The sequence below is a fragment of the Megascapheus bottae genome, chromosome 23 (genome assembly GCF_031878675.1).
Source record: "Megascapheus bottae isolate mThoBot1 chromosome 23, mThoBot2.hap1, whole genome shotgun sequence".
NCBI classification, from domain to species: domain Eukaryota; kingdom Metazoa; phylum Chordata; class Mammalia; order Rodentia; family Geomyidae; genus Megascapheus; species Megascapheus bottae.
Genome location: NC_143531.1, coordinates 15,100,427 through 15,125,648, shown reverse-complemented (window position 1 = coordinate 15,125,648; position 25,222 = coordinate 15,100,427). Strand labels below are relative to the sequence as shown.

At 40.0% G+C, this 25,222-nt stretch overlaps 2 protein-coding genes across 3 annotated transcripts in view; one reads left to right on the top strand and one right to left on the bottom strand.

Annotated features, from left to right (window-relative positions):
* Window positions 1-2,438: 2,438 nt before the first annotated feature.
* Eif4e (eukaryotic translation initiation factor 4E) lies at window positions 2,439-23,950 on the bottom strand. 2 transcript variants are annotated; one of them, XM_090356782.1, is made up of 8 exons: window positions 23,910-23,950; window positions 22,798-22,844; window positions 11,522-11,628; window positions 8,362-8,457; window positions 7,438-7,501; window positions 6,854-6,967; window positions 5,542-5,681; window positions 2,439-4,308 (listed from the first exon to the last, which is right to left on the bottom strand). In XM_090356782.1, the coding sequence occupies exons 2-8, from the start codon at window positions 22,813-22,815 to the stop codon at window positions 4,194-4,196; spliced, it is 654 nt and encodes a 217-aa protein (XP_090212908.1). In that variant the 5' UTR covers window positions 22,816-22,844; window positions 23,910-23,950; the 3' UTR covers window positions 2,439-4,193. The 2 variants fall into 2 exon arrangements, with proteins under 2 accessions (XP_090212908.1, XP_090212907.1); XM_090356781.1 differs by lacking the exon at window positions 23,910-23,950 and having other exon boundaries at window positions 22,798-23,844.
* Metap1 (methionyl aminopeptidase 1) overlaps window positions 21,836-25,222 on the top strand; it is a 51,237-nt gene continuing 47,850 nt past the window's right edge. Inside the window, exon 1 of the mRNA XM_090356780.1 lies at window positions 21,836-21,919. Coding sequence (XP_090212906.1) covers window positions 21,851-21,919 — 69 coding nt within the window. The 5' untranslated portion in view covers window positions 21,836-21,850. The remainder of the gene's footprint in view (window positions 21,920-25,222) is intronic.

Genomic DNA, 25,222 nt, shown 5'->3' with positions numbered 1-25,222 from the left:
AACATCAAGTTTTCAGACATTTACAGGCTACTTGAGTGGTATCTTGGAATTGAAGAAATGTTTGTTCACCTCTATCTCTGTTGGGAAGGTGCTATGTTTGGAAAAAACACTTAAGAAAAAAAACCTTATGGATCAGTATGTTGGGAAAACAGATGAAGGCATACTACTCTAAAACCATGTGTGCATATACACTAAAAATATACTTAAAACTAAGTTGAATATATGGTGAACATCAAAGTACTGTCACATAATCACAAAACCAACCCTGGGCTTTATTGGACAATCATAGTTCGGGGACGTAATTTTATGCCTACATGCTTCCAGCATGGAGGAAAAGTCACAGTAAAAAAGATGTAGAGTTGCCCCGGGACCAAAACAATGAGCACAAATTCACCAGTTATGAGGCATGTGTCTGCTTTGGAGAGTGGGGGACAGATAAACGAGCTGGTCTGAATCACCAGGAAAGGCAATATGTTTTTTCTTTTTGTGATAAAGGCCCAGGCTTACCTTATGCTGGCTTGCACATAATATTGTTACAGCAATATAAAGTTTCTTAACACTCAAATTCTAACACTCAGGAAATAGAAGCAGAAATTTGAATTCCAGGTCAACATAAACTAGAGGCAGATGTCTCAAAACCCACCTACTTATCTCCCTCCCTGCCTCCCACAAGCTTGGGTGGAGCTCAAATCCCAGATGGGCAGAAAGCAAAAGAAAAGATCTCCACTCCCTAAATATTCCCCCACACCTAACAGCAGTTTTAATTTGACAGTCATGGGACTTTAACTTGGACACTACCCTTGAGCTCTTTTTGCTAAAAGCTCTCCCACTTTGAGCCACAGGACCACTTCTGGTTTTCAGGTGATTAACTGGAGGTAAGTGTGGTAGATTTCCCTGTGATTCTCAGATGTCAGTCTCCTGACATCCACCAAGGATAAACCACCAGCAGAGGTTTAAATTTAAATCTGACCCCAAACTTTGATTTCTATGGTCTATGTCAAGTTGGAAAGCTGTTTTTATATTACTAAAGCCATGGTACCAAAAAAAAAAAAATGGTAGCAGATTTGAGGTTTGTCTTTTAGATCATAAAATATCCAACTATCAAATAACTTATTTTCTTAAAGAACCTACGGCCTTGTGCATTCTAGTGCTCTACCACTAAGCTACTCTTGTTTTGAGACAAGGTCTAATGTAGCTTACAGTAGTCTTGAACTTTGGGATTTTCTTGCAGCATGAACCACACTTTGCCTGGGCTCTTACTAAATTAAATTACCCTTTAGAATGTAACTTGAACACAGAACCCAGACACCTATCATTTTGCTTTACATTGACATTTACCTTAGATAAGATACAAAAACCATCTATGAAAATATTCACTTATGCTACAGGCTTTGTAAACACCTTTAACTTCTCTATATTCTCAAAATGACTTTTTACAGATTGGTAAGAATATTTTTCATTATTAGCTTCATTACGAAAGGAAGAAAAACAAGAAAAATTTGTATGTCTAGTTTTATACAAACAACAATTTGATGTAACTCAGATAGGCCTTTTACCTGTTTTAAGGATGATATAAACCAAATTTCCAGGATTCAAATTCAGTCTACACCTGAACAAAGCTATAGTTACTTTAATCTCAATGCCTATTTCTTCATTTGTAAAGTAAGGACAGCACCTGCATATCAGTTACTGTACAGATTAATGTGCACATTAAGTGTTATCCAACTCCTACTCAAGTGTACATAAATATTTCTGTAGAATTCCTAATTATTAATATTCAATCAAATAAGTGAAGTCATATCCTACAATAAACTTATTCATCCATTAAAAATTCTATATTATGAAATGGATCCATTTGTAAGACAGTCTTTAACAGAAAAGAGTAAGATAGGACAGCTATGAAAACTGCAAGGCATTACAATATGTAAATTACCAGTATGAAAAAGTGATTCACAATCACTTATCACCCTTTTCTGTACCAATGGGAGAAAATTAAAACTGTGATTCTAAAATGAGTTAATGAAATGGTAACTTTTTAAACTTTAGAATCCTGTACATTTAATCTACTCTTCCTCTGGCCCTGAATGCTGATACCTTTTCTAATTGGCCAACTTACAATTTTGGAAAAATTATGAGGATCAATTTCTAAGAGATATAACTAGTCCAGTCCCACTCACTGCAAACACACCACCACCAAATGACTTTTCAACAAGTTCTTAAGATGCTCATGACTATACATTATAGACCACGTAACTCAGCTAAACCAATCACTCACTCCTACTTAAATAGTGACATTAGATATAGAATGATGAGATTATAAACAGAGAAGCTTCAGCATTTCTACAATACTGAACTAGAGGTGTTAATGGCATTGAAAGTACTCAGATGGTAATTCACATTACCATTTTAAAACTTTTTAAATTCTACAATGAAACCAATGCTATTCATTTCATGTTTATTTTGTAAGGGTCTTTGTCAGGTTTATCAATTTGAAAACAATAAATTCATAATCAACACTTAAAAAAGACAAATTCCTCAAGTCTTTCATTTCCATTCTGCTACCTATAATTACTTTCCCTTCATCTACAATAGCCATATTTCATTTCACAAGATCTGAACTATATATACAAGTATGTATTATCAACAAAATATTTTCAAGTTGCTTTCAAATGATACCAACAAAGAGTAGATCAAGTTTTCAAGTATACAGAAAACCATACTACAACAATTGACCGATATAAATATGTGTTAATACTCATTTATTACATTCTATTTAGATAGCAACACTAATAAAATTCTTAATGCATATACCCCCACCACCTGTACTTTATTCTCTATGCTAGCATTCTGACCCTTATGTAATATAAGAACATCTTAATTCAGCAACCAACTTGTACAACCACGGTTCCTATCAAATGGTGATGCACCAAAATCCCAATTCTCATGAATTTTAACATATTGAAAGTACATTATTTACCTAGGATGGGAGGATGTGCCTTTACTTGATTAAAAAAAAAAAAAAAGATAGCCACATCAGTTTAATTCCATATATATGATACTACCTATGCAATTTATTAAAATTGTAATAAACATAATAATCAAACTAGTGCTCCACACTTATGCTGTTATATGGAAGACACTACAAGAGAAGACACAACAGAGACTGCCTTGCAATAACAAGTACAAATTCCTTCTATAGAGATGTAGAAATAAAAGGACAAATCTACTTGTCTAAAAGACAATTGACTGTACACATTTTATTTACAGTTTTGTACACTGTCTTAATAAAGGGACCGCTTCTCTACTTGAGCCATTTTTAACCAAAGCAAAATAACCTAAGTAATACAAAGTGTTAAAATACAGCATAAAGGTACAAAAACAGACATACTAATTCTAGTTAGGAATGTAATTATGATGTTACATTTTTTTTAGAATCCACAATTATGTTTAGGAAATCACATAAACATAGATCACTGATTTGAATAAAATGCATAAACTTGAAGCAAAGCTTTGTAGTTACAAAAAACAAAAAAGTTACCAAAGAATGCACAAAATTAATGTTTATTCCACCTTTGTGTCATATTCCTGGATCCTTCACCAATGTTACATGAGGAAAAAACAAAAGCAAAACAAATGAAAAACTGAAATCAGAATCACTAATGTTATCAAGTAGGGAAACAAATAAATTAAAATCTAGCAGCCGTCAGCAAGAGTACAGCAAAGATAATGCTGTAAAAAGAAACAAAGAAAATTGCTAGAAAACTGTATGCATCATATTCTTTCAAACCAGCAAAATATGCTCCTGCATAAAAATGAAACATAAACAGAATTTTTTTCCTATAAAGGTATAGAAATGCAAGTTCTTTTTTAATATTGTGGATGGGCAAATGTGTTTGTAATGGTAATTTTACTAGGCTTTTACAGAGTGAGCCAGGAACACATTTATAGATTCTGGGGATGACGTGTACTGTAATTCTTTGATTGGTATAGTGGACACTCTAGCAAAAGTTAAAAAAAAAAAATGAACACAGAAGTACAAGACAAAGGCGAATGAGACTTCTCTTATATCTTAGTAACATTTAGATGGAATCAAATTTAAATGCAGTCCACTCTGCTTTGATGAGGCTTTGGTTCAGCTCCCAGTCTCGATTGCTTGACGCAGTCTCCTATGAGAACACTCAGAAGGTGTCTTCTTAAACAACAAACCTATTTTTAGTGGTGGAGCCGCTCTTAGTAGCTGTGTCTGCATGGGACTGATAACCAATCACTATCTTTGAAGGCAGTCCTAACCTTTCCTTGTATACCTTCCTATAAGAAAAAAGAAAGGGAACATTATTATTCACCAAAAACTTTGTTTTAAAAATTTGTTTCTATGTAAAAAAATTTAGACGTGAGAGTCTATTCATTTCCTTTTAACAAAATATTCTACTTGACAAACTTGGTTAAGAGCCAATCATGTGTGCATGCACATGTATGTGTGCGTGTCAGAGAGACAGACAAGAGACAGAGAGACAGAATGAAAAGTAGGATCGAGTCCTCATGGCACTTGTAGTTTACTTGGGAAGAAAAGATAACCAAGCAGTATGTAACATGTCTACTTTCATTCTTTGATCTAAAATTTTCTGAGTGAGCCTGGTGTAGTGTCACATGAGTCTGCTTGGGCTACACAGCTAAGACCTTGTGTCAAAAAAAGAGAAATAAATGCCTAAGAGTTAAGTGTTGTGATATTTTTTAATATGAACTCTACTAAGTGCTATGTATTATTACAAATTACATTACCATATCTACTACTGATGAGATCACACACATAAAAACCAAACAATAGGAGTTAAAGTATTTTCCAAGTTATTGAATATACAATTTTCAGACTTACACACTAACTTTGTGACCAAATTTTCAAGGGATGTGTTGAGTTCTGATGAGAATTGCGAGTAAAGATTATGATACTATATAAACCAGAAGACCAAATCTCATCAACAATATTAAAAAAAAAAAAAAACCCTCTTCAAAAGTCGTGAGACCCAAAAGTATAAAGTTAAGAGAATAAAGTACACTGGAAGGTTGAGAAATACATCACTCTTCAAAAAAAGTAGAAAAATCTTAAACAACAAAAACCAAGATATATTACTTAAATTTCAATGCAAATTGTCTATAATATTCATACAGGGTGAAAACACACACATCAACATATATTACTAAACTTAGGAATTTATATATACATTTGTGCTTTTTGAAGTAGCATGTTTCCTTAGCACTTTTCGAACTAGGGAAAACTATTTTTCAATTTAGTAAATGAATAAATGCAGTGCCAAAGTAGAGTGCTCTAGTGATCATGTACTCCTACTGCCAAGAAAAAGTGATTTTTTCAGAAATGAAAAAAACATATGAATAAGACATTGAACACCAATAGGATTCCAAACTATAAAAGCAATCATGGAAACACAAAGACAATAATTATCTAGAAACTAAAGTGCTTCTATGTGTAAAAGAGCAATTTTACTTATCCTTTACTGTCAAAGGAACAGGCAGAGTTGAACTTACCCTATGTGTGTAACAGCCTCTCTGTTTTCACATTCAGTAGTCCATATTGCTATCTTATCGCCTTTAGCTCTAACGTTAACAACAGCTCCACATACATCATCACTGTAGTCATCGAAAGATTCTCCAATAAGGCACAGCAGCTTTAAAAGAATTCCAAATTGCATTTTACAAATTGCGAATTACATAAACAATTTAGTGTTTATACACTTTCAAATGTAAGATCAGTTTAAATCAATAGATGTCTTTCAAAAATGCCTAATTTATGTATATATTTCTAGCCTTAGCTTTTTAAAGAACTTCTAATTTTCTTGGCAAATTGGGCAACTGACATACAGAGCCACACAGAAGTTCAAGGCTATCTGAAAAACAAAATCAAACAACAAAAACTGGAGGTGTGGCTCAGAATAGTAGAGTGCCTACAAATTTGATCTGAAGTCCCAGAACTATCAATTTTTTTTTTTTTACAAAGACACCGAGTCTTGATCCTAAACTCTTGTTTCCTAAAAGCTAGGAATGTGGAACCTTTGCCTACAAATAAATGCCTATTCTTTCCTGTTAATATACTTTATTTAAGCACAAGTTCAAAAGTACATCAGTAACTTTACTGTTTACTTCTCCGACATTAAAAAAACAAAACGGGGATGGGGCAGGAGCGTGTCCCAGTGGTAGAGCAGTTGCCTAGCACGCATGAAAGCCCTTCATTCAATTCCTCATCACCACATACACAGAAGAAGCTATAAGTGGTACCGTGGCTCAAGTGGTAGAGTGTTAGCCTTGAGAAAGCTCAAGGACAGTGCCCAGGCTCTGAGTTCAAGCCCCAAGACTGGTAAAACAAAAACAAAACAAATCCAAACCAAAGACAACAGAACACAAAGTTGTGTTACAAGTACACTGCATGATAACTGTCAAGTTGAAGATAAATCAAAATTAACTTTTTGCCTGACTTGTAATACTACAGAATGTTTCACTGTAGAATAGGTAAGATTCACATAGCAGAACAAACATAACCATTTGTCAGGCTTGGTAGCCCACTGACTCAGAAGATGAAGGGAGGCGGGAGGATCTTGAGTACAAAAGCCTGACTAGTAGATGGTAATAGGGCCATGTCTACAAAGCAAGGGCTGTAGATGTGGCTCTGTAACCCAGTGGATCAGCGCTTATCTGGTATATGCAGGGCTATAGCCTCAATTCTTACCACCAAAAAAAAAAAAAAAAAAAAAAAAAGAAAAGGTCAGGAACTTTAACAAATTAAAATACAATGTAATTTAAGTAGTGTCAATATTCTGTAACCTGTATAATGGTAAAACCTTACCGTCTCTAGCCAAAAGCGATCGAGGTCACTTCGTCTCTGCTGTTTGTTCAATGTAATTAGCCATCGTCCTCCCCGTTTGTTTTTCTCATCTTCCCACATAGGCTCAATACCATCCTACAGAGAAAGCTGTATTAGCTAATGCAGCTCAAGCTCTAGTTTGGGAGACAGATGTTACATTCGTCATTTCGTTGCTATCAAACCTCTAGTTTTCATTTATTCGGTAATTCTTAAACTTTTGATTAGAAACCTCTTAGGAGGCACAGACATTCCTGAATCTAGAAAATACAAGCAAAAATCATGTAACTGCAGAGCTAATTAATGCCTAATTTCCCAACACCTGATAAATTCATGCATCTCTGTACTTCAGATTAAGAACATCTGACAAAGCAGTGAGCAAAATCAATCTCACCATGCCCTCGCAGAATACTCTCTCAATTTCCGTGACTTGTACCTTAGCCTAGTAAAGGCAATTTAGTTATTATCTTACACATTATCACACACACTAATCTAAGTTGTGGTAAGATCTCTTAGTATTTTTAATGCTTCAGTCTTCTAATAAATACACAAGATCACCAATAGCATACCTTAAAAAGTGAGTAGTCACATCCAGGCATTAAATTACTAGACAACTGGATATGGTTGTACAGACTAAGTAAAAGAAAAGAAAAACAATTAAAAACATAATATGTAACAGAGTTTATGTGCTCACACACACACACTTAGAAAATATAACAAGTAGAATCACTATGAAATGGACAAAACAGGTCCTTTTTTTTCCCCCGGTCAGTAGGGAGGCTTGAAGTCTGGGCCTGAACACTGTCCCTAAGCTCTTTAGCTCAAGGCTAATGCTCAGGCCCTGAGTTCAAGCCCCAGGACTTGGGGGAAAAAAAGAATGAAAAAGAATTTCAAATTGCATTTTGGAGCCAGAATTTTTGCAAAACTGAAAAGTCTCATAACTTCAATTTTTCTTCCTAAAGTTTATCACATAATATAATGACTCCCATCACAGATATTGTTATTTGACATTCTGTATTCTGCTGATATTCTTTCTGTATTTTGAAACAGGAAATTCCAAATACTGCACTGGAAAGTGTAAGTTTAACAAGGCTTTGGAATACCCTTACGAAACAAATGTATCTAGGCAATCACCAAAGGGGACATATTCTACCTTGCTGGCAAAAGTTCTAGGGCCATGAAAGAGCTAGTTCAACAAATAACACAGAAAATTCAAGCCAAAGAATGCAAAATTGAAAGATTCTTTTCTGTAGTTTTTTTTTTTTTTTAATTTAAATCCACTGCTGGGCCAGGAGGGCCTTGTATATACTAATGCACACTAAATTTCATTCTTGGCCAAGAGTAGAAACTTGCTAAAACTACTATCAAGCATAATCACTAATTCTAATATTTCTAAGAAGAAAAAAAAATCAGTATTAACTTCACCACACTTTTCATTTTGAGTTCCAGTTAAAACAAAAACCTCACACACACATATCCAAAAAGTTACTTACGCCCAAAAGTCTTCAACAGTATCAAACTTAGAGATCAGTCGAAGGTTTGCTTGCCAAGTTTTGCTTTTATCATTCTTAAAAAACCATAGCGCCCATCTAAAAATAAAAGGCAATGTAAAAAAATTTTGAAAGATAGTTGTATACCCATTTTTCATAGCAGCATTAATGAAGGTAGAAGCAACCCATGAGTCCAGCAACCAGACATAGCAGTATCAACACAAAAAGAACATGAATCAACCTTAACAAGGAAGAAAATAATGATTCCTGATACTTCATGGATGAAGCCCAAGGACAAGATGTGAAGTAAAATACCCTGATCCATTTATATGAAGCACTATGGTACTTAAATTCAGAAAGACAAAGAGAAGGGCAATTGCCAGAGATTGGATAGAGGTTATAAAAGTGAGTGGATGAGTACTAAAAATAGTTTGGGAGATGGATTATATGATAATGTAAATGTACCTTTGGTTGTTTGTGTGCTAGTACTATGCTTAAACTCAGAGGTGGCGCTCTGCAACTTGAACCATTACCTCTAGTTCCAGCTTTTTGATGCTTAACTGGAGTTAAGAATCTATTAGATCTGACAGAACTGGTGGCTCACACCTGTAATCCTAGCTTAGCAGGAGGCTGAGATCTAAGGATCAAGTTAAAACTCCCCCCCCCCCCCGGCGCCCCCAGCAGGCGCAGGGGCTCACATCTATAATACTAGCTACTCAGGAGGCTGAGATCTGAGGAGCCCGGTTCAAAGCCGGCCCCGGCACAAAAAGGCACAAAAGGCCAGAGACTCTTTACCTCCAATTAACCTCTGGAAAATGGCAAGTGGGACTGCTTGGCTGTATGGTAGGGTGGCAGTCTTGAGCTGAAGAGCTCAGGGACAGTGCCCAGGCCAAGTTCAAGCCCCATGACCCCACAACAAATAAAAATAAAACAGAAATAAATATATAAATGACAAATCTTGTCTGGGAATATACTCTACAGCTAGACTGAGGCCCGGGTAAAATTAAAAGCAAACAAACTAATGATGGGGTATGATGTGATACACCTGTACTTGAGAGAATAAGACAAGGAATGGGCTGCCTAAAAAGATACATGTTTTTTTTTGGTCAATCGTGCGACTTGAACTCTGGGCCAGGAAACTGTTCCTGAGCTCTTCAGCTCAAGGCTACTGCCCTAACTCCTTGAGCCACAGTGCCACTTCCAGTTTTCTGAGTCTCAGGTTCTTTAGTGCCCAGGCTGGCTTTGAACATCGATTCTCAGAACTCAGCCTCCTGAGTAGGTAGGATTACACAGCTAAGATACATTTAAAAAGAAAATTTGATGTCTACTATTTAATAAGATTTCCTGCTATAACTATTTCTCTAGAAACTCTAGGAACTTTTAGGTATCCAGAAGTCAACTCAAGGGAATGACAGAAATGCAGAGACAACTGCAGTATGCTAGTTTTATTGTAAACACAAGCAAGCACAGTTACTTAAGAAAGCAGAACAGAAACAACCATAAAGGAAAATGATGAGTAAGGCTCAATTCTGAAATGAGTGAACAGCTATCAGTCTGAGAAGAAATGAGAGAAGGGAAGAAATAGCAAATGTGATTCTGTAGTTACTGAAGCATAAGTTAGAAAAAATAAAAGGACTGAGTAACATTGTATAGATATATTTTTGAAATAAGTCATGTTATTATTATTTATCTGTGTATATTTCTGCTTAAAAAGTTTCTTTCCCAAATAATACATAATAGTATAGGTATACCTTATATTTATTATATGCATGTAATCGTTTCTAATATCATGCCAAATTCATGACAATCCATTCACCTTTAGATGAATTAAATTCAGTATTCTTAGAAACACAGTAAGTTATCCCTTGAGTAACCATGGGTTCCAAATTCTCAAGTTCTGTATCCTGAGATTAGAGCAACCACAAAGGGAAAATATCAAAACAAAAGAAAAATGTGTGCTACACTAAACCAACTTTATCTTATAAACAATACTGTATAACAAATATTTACTTATACAGTGTTTACAGTGTATTATGCATTAGTAATAATCTAGAGATGATCTAAGTATATAATAGGATGTACAAACTTGCCATTTTATATAAAGAACTTGAGCATCTTCACAGGTGCTGAACCAATCCTATAAAAATCAGTGTTGTTAAATTTCCATCTCTTTATAAAACCTTCTCATAATCTGCATTAAAACACTTCTACTATAGCCTAACAAAATAAAATGCTTAGGCAATGAAAATAAATTAGCTATTCCCCCCCCATTGATTGGTATCACTGATAAACCATGATTGTTTCTTGAAAAATGGACAGAATAGGCCTAATGCTTAAAGTTTGAGCTCTCAGGTTAATTTGGAAAGCTTCCATTTGTCATTGCAAGCCAAATTCCTTAAGCCAGGTGCAGTGGCTCATGCCTGTAATCCTAGCTACTCTGGAGGCTGAGATCTGAGGATCAAGATTCACAGCCAGCCCCACAGCCAGCCTGGCACAAAAGGACCTGAGACTCGTTATCTCCAATTAACCTCTAGAAAATGGGAAGTGGGGCTTGGCTCTAGGGTAGGGCCCCAGCCTTGAGCTGAAGAGCCCGGGGACACTGCCCAGGCCAAGTTCAAGCCCTATGACCCACCAAAAAAACAAGAAAAAATTAAAGACATCTATGATAAGTTTAGAGCTGTTATTAATGTACTGACAACATGTACAAGATTTTCATTTACAGTATATGTTAAAAATGCATATATAGATAGATAAAAGACCCATTCCAAATCCCATCCTCTCTCCACCTAAAAAAAGAACCCAATGTATTTAAATGTAACAGAGTAGAAGGAGTCTAGGTTAAGGCTTCAGATTCCATGTTGCAATTATAATAAATTTAGTATCAAAGAGTGCCTACAATCATTTAAAAATTCTCTTCCCTTTTCCAAACCAGGAACCCAGTGTGTATCCTACTTTTTTCTTATACTTTCAATAACCATCTCCACAAACTGAATTCTGATGTTACATAATAAATGAGTTGTAGACAGGTGCCAGTGGCTCATGCCAGCTATCCTACCTACTCAGTAGGCTGAGAGCTGAGGATCGAGGTTCAAAGCCAGACCAGGCAGGAAAGTCTGTGAGACTCTTTATTCTCTAATTAGCAAACAAAAGTCAAAAAGCTTACCTGTTCTGTAGAGGATGTTTAATATAGTGTTCTGGGTTAGCAACCTCCTGATTAGATTCTGTTTTCTCCTCTTCTGTAGGTGGAGGATTAGGAGTAGGAGTGGTTTCCTAATGGGAAACAAGGAAACACTTTCTTGATACATCCGTAACAGCAATCCTCTACATAAACTTCCACCAGTGATGCTGATCTTACCTTTTAAAGACTCAGAACAAAAAAAAGGAAATCCAACTGTACTTCTCAAAAGACAGTAAGTAATCTTGGGCTTCTATATTAATTACAATATCTAGCAATCAATCAAACATTACGAGGCACACAAGTAATTTTAAGTGATTTAATGATGAATAGATGACATCCAAAGATGATTTAGATAAAAAAAAAAACACTTAAAAATTAAGATTACTATGGGAAGAGAAGATGAAGACAGTGAAAGATTTCGGAAAAGGGACCAAAAACTTTTAAACGACCAAACGAAGACTGTCAAACTGCGCACTACAGTATATATTTAACAGTGTTCTCATGGAACACTGAAGGCTTAAATAAAATATACTTGAGCTCAGCATTAGGACGACTTAATGAACTCAAAAGGTTAATGGCTTAATGGTAGAGTGTTTGTCCAGCATGCATGCAGCCCTGAGTTTGATTTCCTCAGTACCACAAAGTGGTGCTGTGGATCAAATGGTAGAGTGCTAGCCTTGAGGAAAAGCAGCTCAGGGACAGTGCCCAGGCCCTGAATCCAAGCCTCAGGACTGGGGGAAAAAGGGGGGGGGGGGGAATGGGGGGAGAACAAATCTTTCAGGGTGGTTCTATGGGAATGGTCCTGTTCTTTGTGGAAAGCTCCATACTCTTTAAATCTATGACATTAGAAATTGAAAAATGATGTCCATAACAAATGTCATGATGTATTAAATTCTTCAATCAAAAAATGATGAATATTATGGAACTATGCCACATCAGAAAAAAGAAATGCATGCTATTTTTAAAAGAACTTCATCTGCATAAACTCCAATTTGCTATAACAAATCCAATTTGTTCAGTTTTAACTTGCTAGCTACACTTAAAAAGTGCATGTATGTTAAACATGTCATTTGAAATATGATGTAAAAAAATCAATGTTAATAAATTCTTTAATAAAAAAAAATCAAAAGGGACTGGAAGTTTGCTCTAGTGGTAAAGTGCTTACCTAGCATGCACAAAGCCCTAGATTTGATTCTTCAGTACCACATACACAGAAAAGGTCAGAAGTGGTGCTGTGACTCAAGTGGTAGAATTTTAGCCTTGAGAAAACCCAAGGACAGCACTTAGGCCCTGAATTCAAGCTCCAGGACTGGCAAAAAAAAAAAAAAAATCAAGAAAATATGAGTAAATGTTAAGATTTGTATGGTCTGGAAGGTAGGCATATGAATGTTATTTTTAGTTTTCTGTACGTTCTACATAATTAAAAAAATGAATTCTCTCTTTAAAAAGTGCATGTGGGGCTAGGAGTTTGGCCTAGTGGTAGAGTGCTTGCCTAGCATGCACGAAGACCCAGGTTCGATATCTTGGTACCACATACTTAGAAAAAGCCAGAAGTGGTGCTGAGGCTCAAGTGGTAGAGCCCTAGCCTTGAGAAAAATCCAAGGACAGTGCTCAGGCCCTGAGCTTAAGCCCAGGACTGGAAAAAAAAAAAAAAAAGTGCATGTAAAATTGATGAAGTTGATTCAACTGAAATATGTGATACATGTATTATCAACAAAACTCTCCCCCAAATCCTTAACAGGTATCTTTAAAAACTGTTTGAATCAGATTTTTTAAAATTATGCAAGTCAGGAAGCATATAAAGTATGACTGCCTATCTTACCTATAAGGGAACTAAAAACTGATTTCTAAGGACCAAGTTTACGTTAAGGGTACTAAGTTATTTTTACAAAAGGTTGCTTCCTATAATTCAAGACACTGCCATTGTGTTATATTTATATTCAGTTTAAGAACAAAACTTTTAGCCAGAAGTGGTGGCTCACACCTGTCATCCTAGCTACTCAGGAGGCTGGGATCTGTGGTTCAAAGCCAGCCCAGGCACTAAAGTCTGTGCGTGAGACTGTTAAAATTAACCACTAGAAACCGTAAGTGATGCTGTGGCTCAAAGGGTAGGATGGCAGTCTTGAGCTGAAGAGTTCAGGGACCGTGTCCAGGCCCAGAGTTCAAGCCCCACGACCGACCAAAACAAAAACACACAAACTTTTGTTGGAGATATTACTCAAATGGTACAGAGCAGCCTAGCAAGCATAAGGCTGAGCTAAAACATGAATACCACGGGAGGGGAGGGAGGGAGGGAGGGAAAATAAACTGAAAATCCAGACAGACACCAGGGGCTTATGTCTATAATCCTAGTTATTCAACTTGGGTGAGGTGGCGGCTGCAGTATAAAGGATCACAAAGCCAGTCCTAACAGAAAGGTCCTCTTGCCTCAATCTCCAAAGTAACCAGAATGCGCTTGGGATGTGGCTTAAGTGTTAGTGGGCCAGCAGAGCAAGCAAGCCAAGTAAGCGAAGAGGCTCTAAATTTAAACATGGAACCAGCAAAAACAACTGAGGTTTGAACTCAGGGCTCCACTCTTATGAGGCAGCTGCTCTATGGCTTGAGCCATATCTCCCACCCTTTTTGCCTTACTTTTCCAAATAGGTCCTATATTTTTGTCTAGGGCTAGCCTTGGACCAGGATACTCTTACCTATGCCTGCAACAGAGCTGAGCTACCCCCAGCTTATTAGTTGAAATAGGGTCTTGCTTCAAACCTCGACCTCAACATTCCTAATCTCTGCCTCCCAAATAGCTGGGATCATAGGCATATACAATCATACCTAGAAAAAGCAAAACAAAACAAAACTTTACTACAAAGATGTACTATATCTCTACCTCTACTCTTTCAGCTTGGCGGGTCTATCAGCAAACTTCACTGGAAACTATGCCTTCAATGTTCATTTCTAGGGCTACAAATCACCTGGGCAAGAAGGAAAGGCTAACTTTACACATTTTGGTCAACCTAAAAGGTGACATGCCTTTGAAAAGTCACTACATAACACAATTCAGGTGGGCAAAGTAAGATGGAACACAAGATGGAACTAGGGTCCTCTTAGAGGCGGTATGAAACCAAAGAGTAGTAAGTTGGCAAGACCAGGCAAGAGTGTATCTTTAGAGTAGTAAGTTGGCAAGACCAGGCAAGAGTGTATCTTTTCATTCTGCAGCCCAAGCCATTAATTGGCAAGTCAAAGACGTTAGATCCAGTGGCAAGTAAGGAAATAAAAAAGACAGCCAGTCTAAGTGCAAAGTTTTAAATCTGGTTCTAGGCCTGCTAGGTTTGAGGTTCAAACAGAACATTCAGTGTTATAACACAGTGATCCCAGGGGTAGGCAGGCTGCCACAGCAAACGGGTGAAGCTGACTGCAAAGTAGCATCCAACAAGACTGTTCCTATCTGCTGCAAAGAATCCACAGTAGGATTTTTACTGCAATGTGTGAAGATTAGCATACTAAGGCAGGCATTATAGTAATCTGGTAGAACTACTATTATAAACCTTAGTGTTCTCCACAGTCTAGAATCATTTCTCATTTCTAAGGGTGATTTCTCTAATAAATCCAAATTTTATAACTCATCATGCTCAAATCTATTTTGCTCCAGCTCAAAAATCTTGGTGTGCTTTTCCATGGCTTTGAACACTCGAATTTCTCACCAACTCTCAACTTGAACATACATATAAAATATTTCTTCTAGAAATAAACACTAGCTGCTGCCAGAGGATATTCACTGTATATGTACTCCATTACATTTACACAAGTATTTTTTCATTAATAACTCCAGGGTTGGGGCAGGGAGCATAGTCCAGTGGTAGAGTGCTTGCCAGCATGCACTAAGCCCTGGGTTCGATTCCTTGGTATCACATACACAGAAAAAGTCAGAAGCATTACTGTGGCTCAAGTGGCAGAGCGCTAGCCTTGAGCAAAAAGTGTCCAAGGACAGTGCCCAGGCCCTCAGTTCTAGACCAGAACTGCCCCCCCCAAAATCCAGGACTCCCCCCAAAGTTAGGAAACATCATTTACTCTTTCATTTGAAGTAGTAAAAATGAAGTTCATTGGGCAAGTAGTAATCTTCGCACTAACACTGATTGGACGCAAACTTCAGTTGTGCAACAAAGTTTTACATGACCATTGAAACTGGTCAAATTCAGTTTTTTCATCTTTACTCTTTTATGATTTGGTAAATTGTTTTACCAAAAAAAAAATATATATATATATATTTTACCAATACATAAGACCCCCACATACTGGAGATGTCCACATGACACTGGGTTCAGATCACACTCAAGACCTGTCTGTCATCTGGCTGGAATCCCAATACTGCCGATCACAGCTGTATAACTGTGAGTATTTAGTAGGGGATTTCTCTTAAAAATGGGCTCAGTAACATTTTCTGTCTTAAAATTACTGCAGGGCCTAAATGAATACATGGATTTAAAGAAAGAGAAAGAGAAGGTTGAAATGACAGTATAGTTACCAAAAATGTCATCCGCCTCTAGTGATCTATCTAGTACTATCAGATGCTATTTCACAGTTGGAAAGGGAGAGAGAATGAGCAAATGAGGTACCTTGAACCACATTTTCAAACTCTATCAAGGCCTGGCTATTCCTTTCTATTTTACTGACAAAAACCATAAAAACAATAGAAGTTAAACCACTCATATCTAAGTATCATTGGAGAAGTAGTAACCTAAACTACTTGAGACATGCTCTCTACATCATGATCCTTTGCTTAATAGCTTCCTTTATCTATCCCTAGTCCTTCACACCAGATCTCCCCAAAACCCCTTTGTGCCATGCACTGATACTTCACACCTGTAATATTAGCTACTCAGGGGGAGGCTGCAATCTAAGGACCGACCGCAGTTCAAAGCCAGCCAGGCAGCAAAGTACCTGAGACTCATCTCCAGTTAACTATCAGAAAACTGGAAGTGGCACTGTGGCTCAAAGTGGTATAGAGTGCTACCCTTGAGTGGGGTAGGGGGCGGGGGGGGGCAGCACTCAGCTTAAGAGCAATGCCCAGGCCAAGTTCAAGCCCTACAACTGACCAAAACAACACCAAAATAACCAAAAGAGCCTCTGTATGTGTGTTGTGCATATAACTTTATGTGTACGTCTCTCTCTCTCTCTCTTTCTCTCTCTCTCATACACACACACATATACCCCTCTCTCTTGACTCACACATGTGGACAATGGAAGGAAAAGGCTGGTGACTAGTTTGGAAATAACTACCAACATGATTACCATATTTAAATAATTCTAATACCAATGCTATCAGTCTTGATGACACAAAAGAGATATGCCAAGTTCAATGCCAGAGCATTAGCTAATAGCAATACAACGGGTAGAATATCTCCAGCAATTCTTATATCTTCCTAACTTCATTGTCTTTTTTAGTTAAACCATTGGGGCCCAGAGTATAGCCTAGTGATGGAGTGCTTGCCTAGCATGCATGAAGGGTTGGGTTAGATTCCTCAGTACCATATACACAGAAAAGGCTGGAACTGGTGCTGTGGCTCAAGTGCCAGAGGACCAACCAGCCTTAGCAAAAACTGTTCAAGGACAGTGCCCAGGCCCTCAGTTCAAGCTCCAGGACTGGCAAAATAAAGAAAAAAATAAAATCTTTGGTGGTATACTATTTAGTAACATAAAGTCCAAGAATAGCTAGAGCTAATGAATATATGGGGCCTGGCACATGATACACACTCAAATTTTTGAATAAATTAATTATAAAGTTACTATCTCATAAAACCTCCCCCACACAAAAAAGATTAAACACATACATATAAACAGTTGGAATGCAGACTGACAATGGACATGGTAATATATCAGCAAAGGCAGAACCCAGCAGACCTTTAGAATTAGGAATGAACGAGGTTATTCAAAGGGACATACCATGATTTCGCATACATATCAAAAGGTTACTAAAAGCTTTAGAAGGGAGCATTTAGAACAGAGAAAGTGGGTAGGGGTTAAAGGGATGAAAAAGGAAGAAATATACCTAGAAATTAAAAATAAGTACTAAAAGCTTAGAAAAAACACACAAATTTCCCAGAAATTTCAACTAAAAAATCCAAAATCAGAATACCAGTGTCAAAGAAAAGAACCGAAGAGGTTACGAAAATCACCACTGTATCTGGCAGAACCAATGGATCCGAGCTGACTCAATGGTGCTACTTCTGGTACATGAAACTCAGTGCTTCACGCTCTCAGTTTTTTCTCTCAAGGATACTGCTCTACCACTGGAGCCATAAATTCACTTCCTAAATTGCCATATTTAAAAATCCAGCCTTTTGGCTCTCCGCTTTGAAGAAGCAATTAATTCTAGTGCAACTTTCTTCATGTGTCCATATCAGCAACACCTACCCTAGTACTACACTCACTACACTCAAGTTTAAGCCATTACAGCTATGTGCTAAGGTGTACTAGTGGTAAGGTCAGCTATAACACGTTTGCTCTGGTCTCAGTATCTACCCCCTGGATTCGTCTCCAAAAGAAAAAAATGTCTGGTGATGACCTCTCCAAGTCAACGTGTGACTAGAATGTGAGGAAGACATGAATCCGACTAAAGTCCTTAAGGAATTGTCAAGGTAGAAAAAGAGGAAAAACATTAAACACAGTAGAAATACCACTTTTGCCAAAACTGAAGTACTTTCCTAAGAGAGCTTTTGGGAACCATTAAAGAGATAATGGACGAGTAGGTTTGTGGGCTGCAATGCTGTTGACTACCACTTTTTGACACTGACACTGGTACAGCAGAATACAGAGAAAAGGCCTGGGGCTTATGCCTATAATCCAAGCTACTCAGGAGGCTAAAATCTGAGGATCCGGATTTGCAGCCTTGAAAGCAGGAAAGTCTATGACATTCTTATCTCCACTTAACCACCAAAAATCCCAAAGTGGAACTATGATTCAAATGTCAGAGCATTTGTTCAAGGATAGTGCCTGGGCCAAGTTCAAGTCCCAGGACCAACATATACATGCATGCACCAACCAGAAATTTGAAACTTAACAAGCTACAACAGAACTTGACTACAGAACAACTCAATTTCCCAAAGAAAAGAATTCTATGCCCAAACTACGAATATACTACTACTTAATTGTAACTGTGTGAAAAATTTTCTAGAAGCTAGAGATCCCATTTAGTAGCTTATGCCTGTAAATTCCAGCAACTCAGGTCAGGGAGTGACATCAAAATGCAGCAATGTGAATTTCCTGTAAGGTATGTGTGTATGCAACAGTGACTGAGTATTAGCTTTATCTAGATTTTCATAACTGACTAATGTCACTTCTGAATCACATTCAAAGATCAAAATCACTTTAGGGATCTTATTCCCATTTTCAGCTACTTAGAAGCAACGTGTTCATGGTCAAAGAAGCATAAAAAAATGATACTGCGTTTATACTTCTCAAAATTCTGTAGTAAGGATAGTACAACTCACATTAGCAAAAGCTTAAAGAAACTTCCAATGGTAGCAGAAAAGGAAAATTAGAAATTCTATTGCTAGAATTCACAGGACAATTTCACAAACCCCTTATTAAGTTCAAAGTACTACTTTTATTATAATCTTAACTCTATGCATTAAACAATGATTTAATAAAAATGTTATTTGCCCATGATGTTCCACTCAAATTAGATTAGCCATACTCACTTTTACAAGGCTGAAATTTCAGCGTAAACTGTATTTGCACACTGAACTTTTTTTTTTTCTTTTGCCAGTCCTGGGGCTTGAACTCAGGGACTGAGCACTGTCCTGGGCTTTCTCAAGGCTAGAGATCTACCACTTGAGCCACAGCACCATTTCTGGCTTTTTGTGTGTAAGTGATATGGAGAAATCGAACATGGGTCTTCATGCATGCTACACAAGCGCTCTACCACTAGGCCAAACTCCCAGCCCTACACTGAATTTTTGTAAGTAATTATGTGTTAGTTCAGAGTACAAAGTGAAATTTGAAATATAAATACTATAACCAAATTTACTTCATTTAGTAATGAACTTTATATAATGGACGTTTCATTAAAACAAAAACTGCCTAAACAGTCTGTTTACCAGCTTTTTGACGACAAATAGATTGAACTGTACAAAATAAATGGATGTCAGTATATTTCCCAGCCATATTTCTTTGCAATACAAATATGTACATAAAAAAGAAATAGATGTGCTGGCTGTTTAAGCTGATTCATTTATGCAATTAATGTACAGTTTAAAAACTCAAGAAAGACTTGGGTTCTGGTGGGTCACACCTTTATGTAATTCTAGCTACTCAGGAGGCTGAGATCTGAGATTGAGGTTCAAAACCAGACCAGGTGGGGGGTGGGGGGAGAGGGAAATGGGGACCAAGACATGTGAAAGGGTATCAATGTATGTGAATTAATGCACCTTCTATCTGGCAAATACCATGTAACCCTTTTACTAATTACAATAAAAAAAAAATTAAAAAAAAAAAAAAACAAAAAACAGACCAGGTAGAAAAATACATGAGACTACTGTGTTTAGTAACCAGCAAAAAGCTGAAACTGGATGTGTGGCTCAAACAGTAGAGCAAGCCTTGAGGGAGAAAAAGTGAGATCTTGAAGCCCTCAAGTCTCAATACCAACACACACACATACACACACACACAAACTGAGAGCAATGTAAAAACAATTTAAATTATATGGCATCAGCTGAATTAAAGAAATGAAAATTACACTCTTCACTTAACAGAAACTACTAAGAAACAAAAGCCACTGGAAGGAAGAAGCCCTGGGGAAACTGCCTTGCCATTCACTGACTAATGTTCTAATTTTGAAGAAGGGACAATTCAAATGCCAGGTTTGTCCTAATATTCAAATTTTTGCCTTATTACCTGTACAGAAGTAAAATTCTTCCTTTAATTTTCTCTCTCAAACCTTTCAACAACAATATTTTAACCTGTATTAAAACACTAGCTCAATCACTTTAAAAATCACACAATATTGAGCAACTGATAGTTTGTGTACACTTTTTATAATGGCCAAAACATATTATGACGTTTTGTATAACTTTGTATCGTACAAAACTTTGCACACATGGGCCGGGAGTTTGGCCTAGTGGTTAAAGTGCTTGCCTAGCATGCATGAGGACCCGGGTTCAATTCCTCGGTACCACATACATAGAAAAAAGCCAGAAGTGGTGCTGAGGCTCAAGTGGTAGAGCTCTAGCCTTGAGAAAGCCCAAGGACAGTGCTCAGGCCCTGAGCTCAAGCCCAGGACTGGCAAAAAAAAAAAAAAACTTTGCACACATCCTAAACATATCAGGAGCTTGAAGTATATATCCTTCATCACTTTATAGCTCCAGTCTGTGTTGCCAACAACAAACTATATGGCTTTGCAAAATCCAAAACACCTAAACAGATGCTTCACAAAATACATTATTGGTTAGACTTTTAAGTTTTACCTCTATTACCATTTGTAATGCTTTTTCCTGACACTAGTACACTGGGAAGAAGCAGATTCAACCAAATGTAAATGTGAGGACTTGTCAAAGAAATTCAAAACTTAAATTTCAAATATTTATCTTTTAATTTTACTAGCAATCTTCATTTTGAAGCTAACAATTTCCAGGAAAATAACTGGTGGAAAACTGGCACCAAGATTAAGCAAACATTTTCTTAAAATGCCCTCAACTCCAGAAACAAGTGCATTTTACACCAAAAGGAAAAAAAAAAGTTTTAAAGTAAAAAGTCATTTTTCAGTCCATGTAAGAGATTCCTGGATAGTTTTTCATATTCAAAAAAAGAAATCAAAGCAAATCAGAACTCCCACGAAACGAAATGCCACATTAAAAAAAAAAAAAAAACCTAGCATGGAAAATTTAGAACTGTGCCCAGAGTGCCAAAGCTTTTCTGGTTACTAAAGTGCTCCAACGATCATCTGAGATATCGTCACATAGTCGTGACATTCCAGAAAAAGAAGACGAGAGCCCCTAGAAGTTGCACTGAGCCATTTAGTAACAAAATATCCTCTGCTGGGGAGTGACTACACTAAGTTTCTGTCTGGCCTGAGAGGTGGTGGCTTCAATTAAATGTAAGATGGGGAGGGGAGATGGGGGAGAAATAAAAGGTAGCATAGTTTAAAATAAATAAATGAAAGGGGGGGAGGAGAGAGTCAAATAACTGGAAGAAAAGCCATCTTTCAAAGTTTGTATTTCTAATAGCCCGTGCCCTAGAAGTCGGCCCGTCCGGGCGCCGAGGGAGAGCAGGACCGACACCCGGCTCACGTTCTTCCCAGGCGTGCGCACTGCGCCGAGAGAGGATGAATGAATGGGAGGCGAGCAGGCGCGTGTGAAAAGCAGCAGGTCCGGCCGACGACCGGACCCGCAGCCGCGATCGGTAGGCCTCGCTCCTCCCCCTTCCCTCCTCCATGACAGCCCAGTCCCGAGCGTGGAGGGGCGAGGACAATGTGATCCCCCCCCCACGCCCGCCTCCACCTCGCCCGCCCGCCCCCGGATCACCATCTCCCCGATCCAACTCGGAAAGCTCCGCCACGCGACCCTGGAGTTCCCTTCTCCACCACTTCCAACCTTTCTCGCCTCCCCGGCCGCCAACCCGGGCCACTCTCCGGCGCGCTGGAACAACATGCGCTCGCCCCTCTCGCCTTCCCCTTGGCGGCGAGGTCCCGGCAGCTGCTCCGCGCGCGCCCCGGCTCCACTCCCGCCTAACCCACCCTCCGGCGCCGCGCGCCCACCGGCTCCCCCGGCCCACCGGTCTACGGGAGCCTCGCGCGCGGCCCGCGCCCGGGCGCCGGAGCCGGAGCGCGGGAGGGGAGGGAAGGAGAGGCTGCCCCGGGGTTCCCACCTCCAACCTCGTTCCCGGCCGGCCCGCCGCCCACCCTCCCCGCCGGGCCCCGCGTTCTCCCACCGCGGAGGATGATCCGCAAAGCCCGAGCCCCGAGCCGCCGCCGCCGCCGCCGCCCTCCGGCCGGGCCCCCTACCCCACCCCCCCCACACACACGGCCTCGCCGCCGGCGCCGCCCCTCCCCCCCGCGCCCCGGCTCGGCGGCCCCCGGCGGAACGTGTGCGCTCCACGCCGCCGCCGCAGCCTCCGGGCACCCCGAGCTGCCCGCGGAAAGGTCAGGCCCGAGAAGAGGGGGAGGGGGCGGCCGAGAAGGTAGCGTGCGCGCCGGGAACGCCGTCCCGCGGGGGTGCCCCGGTCCGAAGGGGGACGGAGCGCGGGGACCCTTGGGGGTGGGGGCCACAGGCCATACTCACCGGTTCCACAGTCGCCATCTTAGATCGATCTGATCGCACAACCGCTCCTGAAGGGGGGGTGAGAGGAAAAAAATGAGATTCAAACCGGATTGGCCGGCTATCGCCCACGTGACCGACGTGTCCGTTTGGCCCCGGCGGCGCCTGCGCAAGATTGCGGCTGCGTAGGTTGGGGAGGGGGGGGAGACGAGAGGCTTCTGGGAAGTGGAGTCTCTCCTTTCCCTCCCCCGCCCTCCTCCTCCTCCTCCTCCTCCTCTTTCAGGCCAAGAACTTTTTTTTTTTTTTTTTGAAAGCGGGCCGGTCACGTGGTGGTCCGGGGGTGGCGCGGGTCTGGGCGCCGCGGGCCGCTCGGGAGTTCAGTCCTCGGCTCCTCCGCCCGCAGGGCTGCGGCGGCTCTCAGGGCCGGGCATGGCTCGGGTGCCCTTCGCCGCCCCGCGCCCTCATCGTCCCCGCTGGGAGGTCGGCCGCCGCAGGCTCAGCACGCGCGGGGAGGCTTCATGGGCTTCCGCGGAGGTCTTCGGCGCCGGTGTCTTGTGCGTTTATTTCGTGTTCTCGGCGCCTCCCACCATTTTTCCCTCTTTTTTTTCTCTCTCTCTTTCAAATGTTAATGTATTTATTATTCTTTTTCCGTTTGCGAAGGTGGCGGTGCCCCGCCCCGCACGCGGGCCCTCCGCCCCGGGGGCTCGGCTAGCGCGGGCGGCCGCTCGGTGCCATCTCCGGCGGCGGGGCTGGGCGGCCGCGCGCGCGCGGGGGACGGGGCGGGCGGCTGTTCCTGGGGTCGGCTCTGGATGGATGTCGCTGGAAGTCGCACTTAGTTTTGGAAGTTCTCTCCTTGTCCAGCCGGCGCCGGGTTTCTTGCTGTGTAACGTGAAGGGGGGGGAAAAAGAGCCTCGGTCCAGGTGCCCAGCCCGGGAAGCCGCTCCGGGCTCGGCTGACTCAGCCCTGGACTGACGGGTCCGGGGGAAGCGGGGCGTGAGGCCGGGTCGACTGTGACTCCGCGTTGACTCATTCTTCTCCGGAGGCCCGGTGACTTAATCGTTGGTGGCCTCGGCCTTTTTTCTTTTTCTTTTTCTTTTTAAATCCTTTCTGAGCCAGAGGTGATTATACACACTTACCTCACAAGGGTGTGCTGCGGTAATGACTGGAACCTGGCTTTGAAAACGCATCGGACTCGAGATGCTTCATAAGAAGCAATCGCGTGCCTCCCCCTCCCCCCTCCCCCGTGCATCCGCTGCCGCCCTGCTGGTTTGGGTTAGGCTTTTTTTTTTTCACCCCCTCCCCCTCTCCCTTTCCCCCCCCCAACAATGTTTTTAAGGTCTTTTGTTTGCTTTGCTACATTATGATGGACATCAACACAAATGAACGCCTCAAGACTTTATTTCTTGACAGCCATAGCTACTTTCAACAGAGATGGTGAAAAAAGTGATAATGCATCGTATATATATGTTTACATCTAGTAGATAGGTATATATTTGTTTTGTTTTTCACAGCAGTCACCGGTACTCACACCAGCATGCTGCATTTTCTTCCCTTATGCTGTCATTTCTTGAGACAGTGTTATCCTGCACCGTCTGGCTTATAAATACAACAGAGACGAAGAGATCTGGCAAAGTGCTACCAGAATGCTCTCATAAGGAAGACCCAACCTCATGGCTGTTTCCCACGCTTCCTAAGAATCTTTAACACCAGGAAAACTGTATGAGCAGGCTGCCTGGGCCTTCATGCTGGTGCTGATGTCCAGAGCTGTGTCATAGCTATTATTGAGTACATAATGGAGGCTTGGGTTGACTAACACATAATTGAGGCTGTATAAGAACTCAAAGCTAAATGCCTATTCGTGTGTTTTGGTTGACTAGGGTGGTAGAGGTGATTTATGAACTCTTTGGTCTGGTTATTTTAGCTCTGGTAGATTCTAAAGTACATGGAATTCTAAGAAATAGGCAAATGGATTTCTACTTAAAGAAATTGTTACACTGTTCAAAGTAATTGCTGGTGATTTTGAGATCTTTCTGCCGGTTAAAAGTGGATAGCTGCTCAACTTCAAAAAAGAGAGGGTGTAATGTTATTTCCATGAAGCTTCTACTGTTCATAGAGCAAAACAACCAGATAGCAAGCTGGAGATTCTCCGTTCAGTTTCCCAGAGCTACATGAAAATGGGATAATGAAACCCATAAAAATGGTCTAAAAGGAGGGAAGGGGATAAGAAAAAGGGATACAATTAATGTAATGAGATTTTAAAATGTAGCTATTGAAGCAGATGATAGAAACTTACATAGTAAAGGACTGATCCTTGATGTTGGTAGTTAACTTTAGATATGATCTAAATCTCTACTTAACACTACATTTTCAATCACATTCATTTTTAACTTGGTTGAATCTATATTTTATGCTGTATTACTGTTAACATTATTGTCATTCTATAGTGATG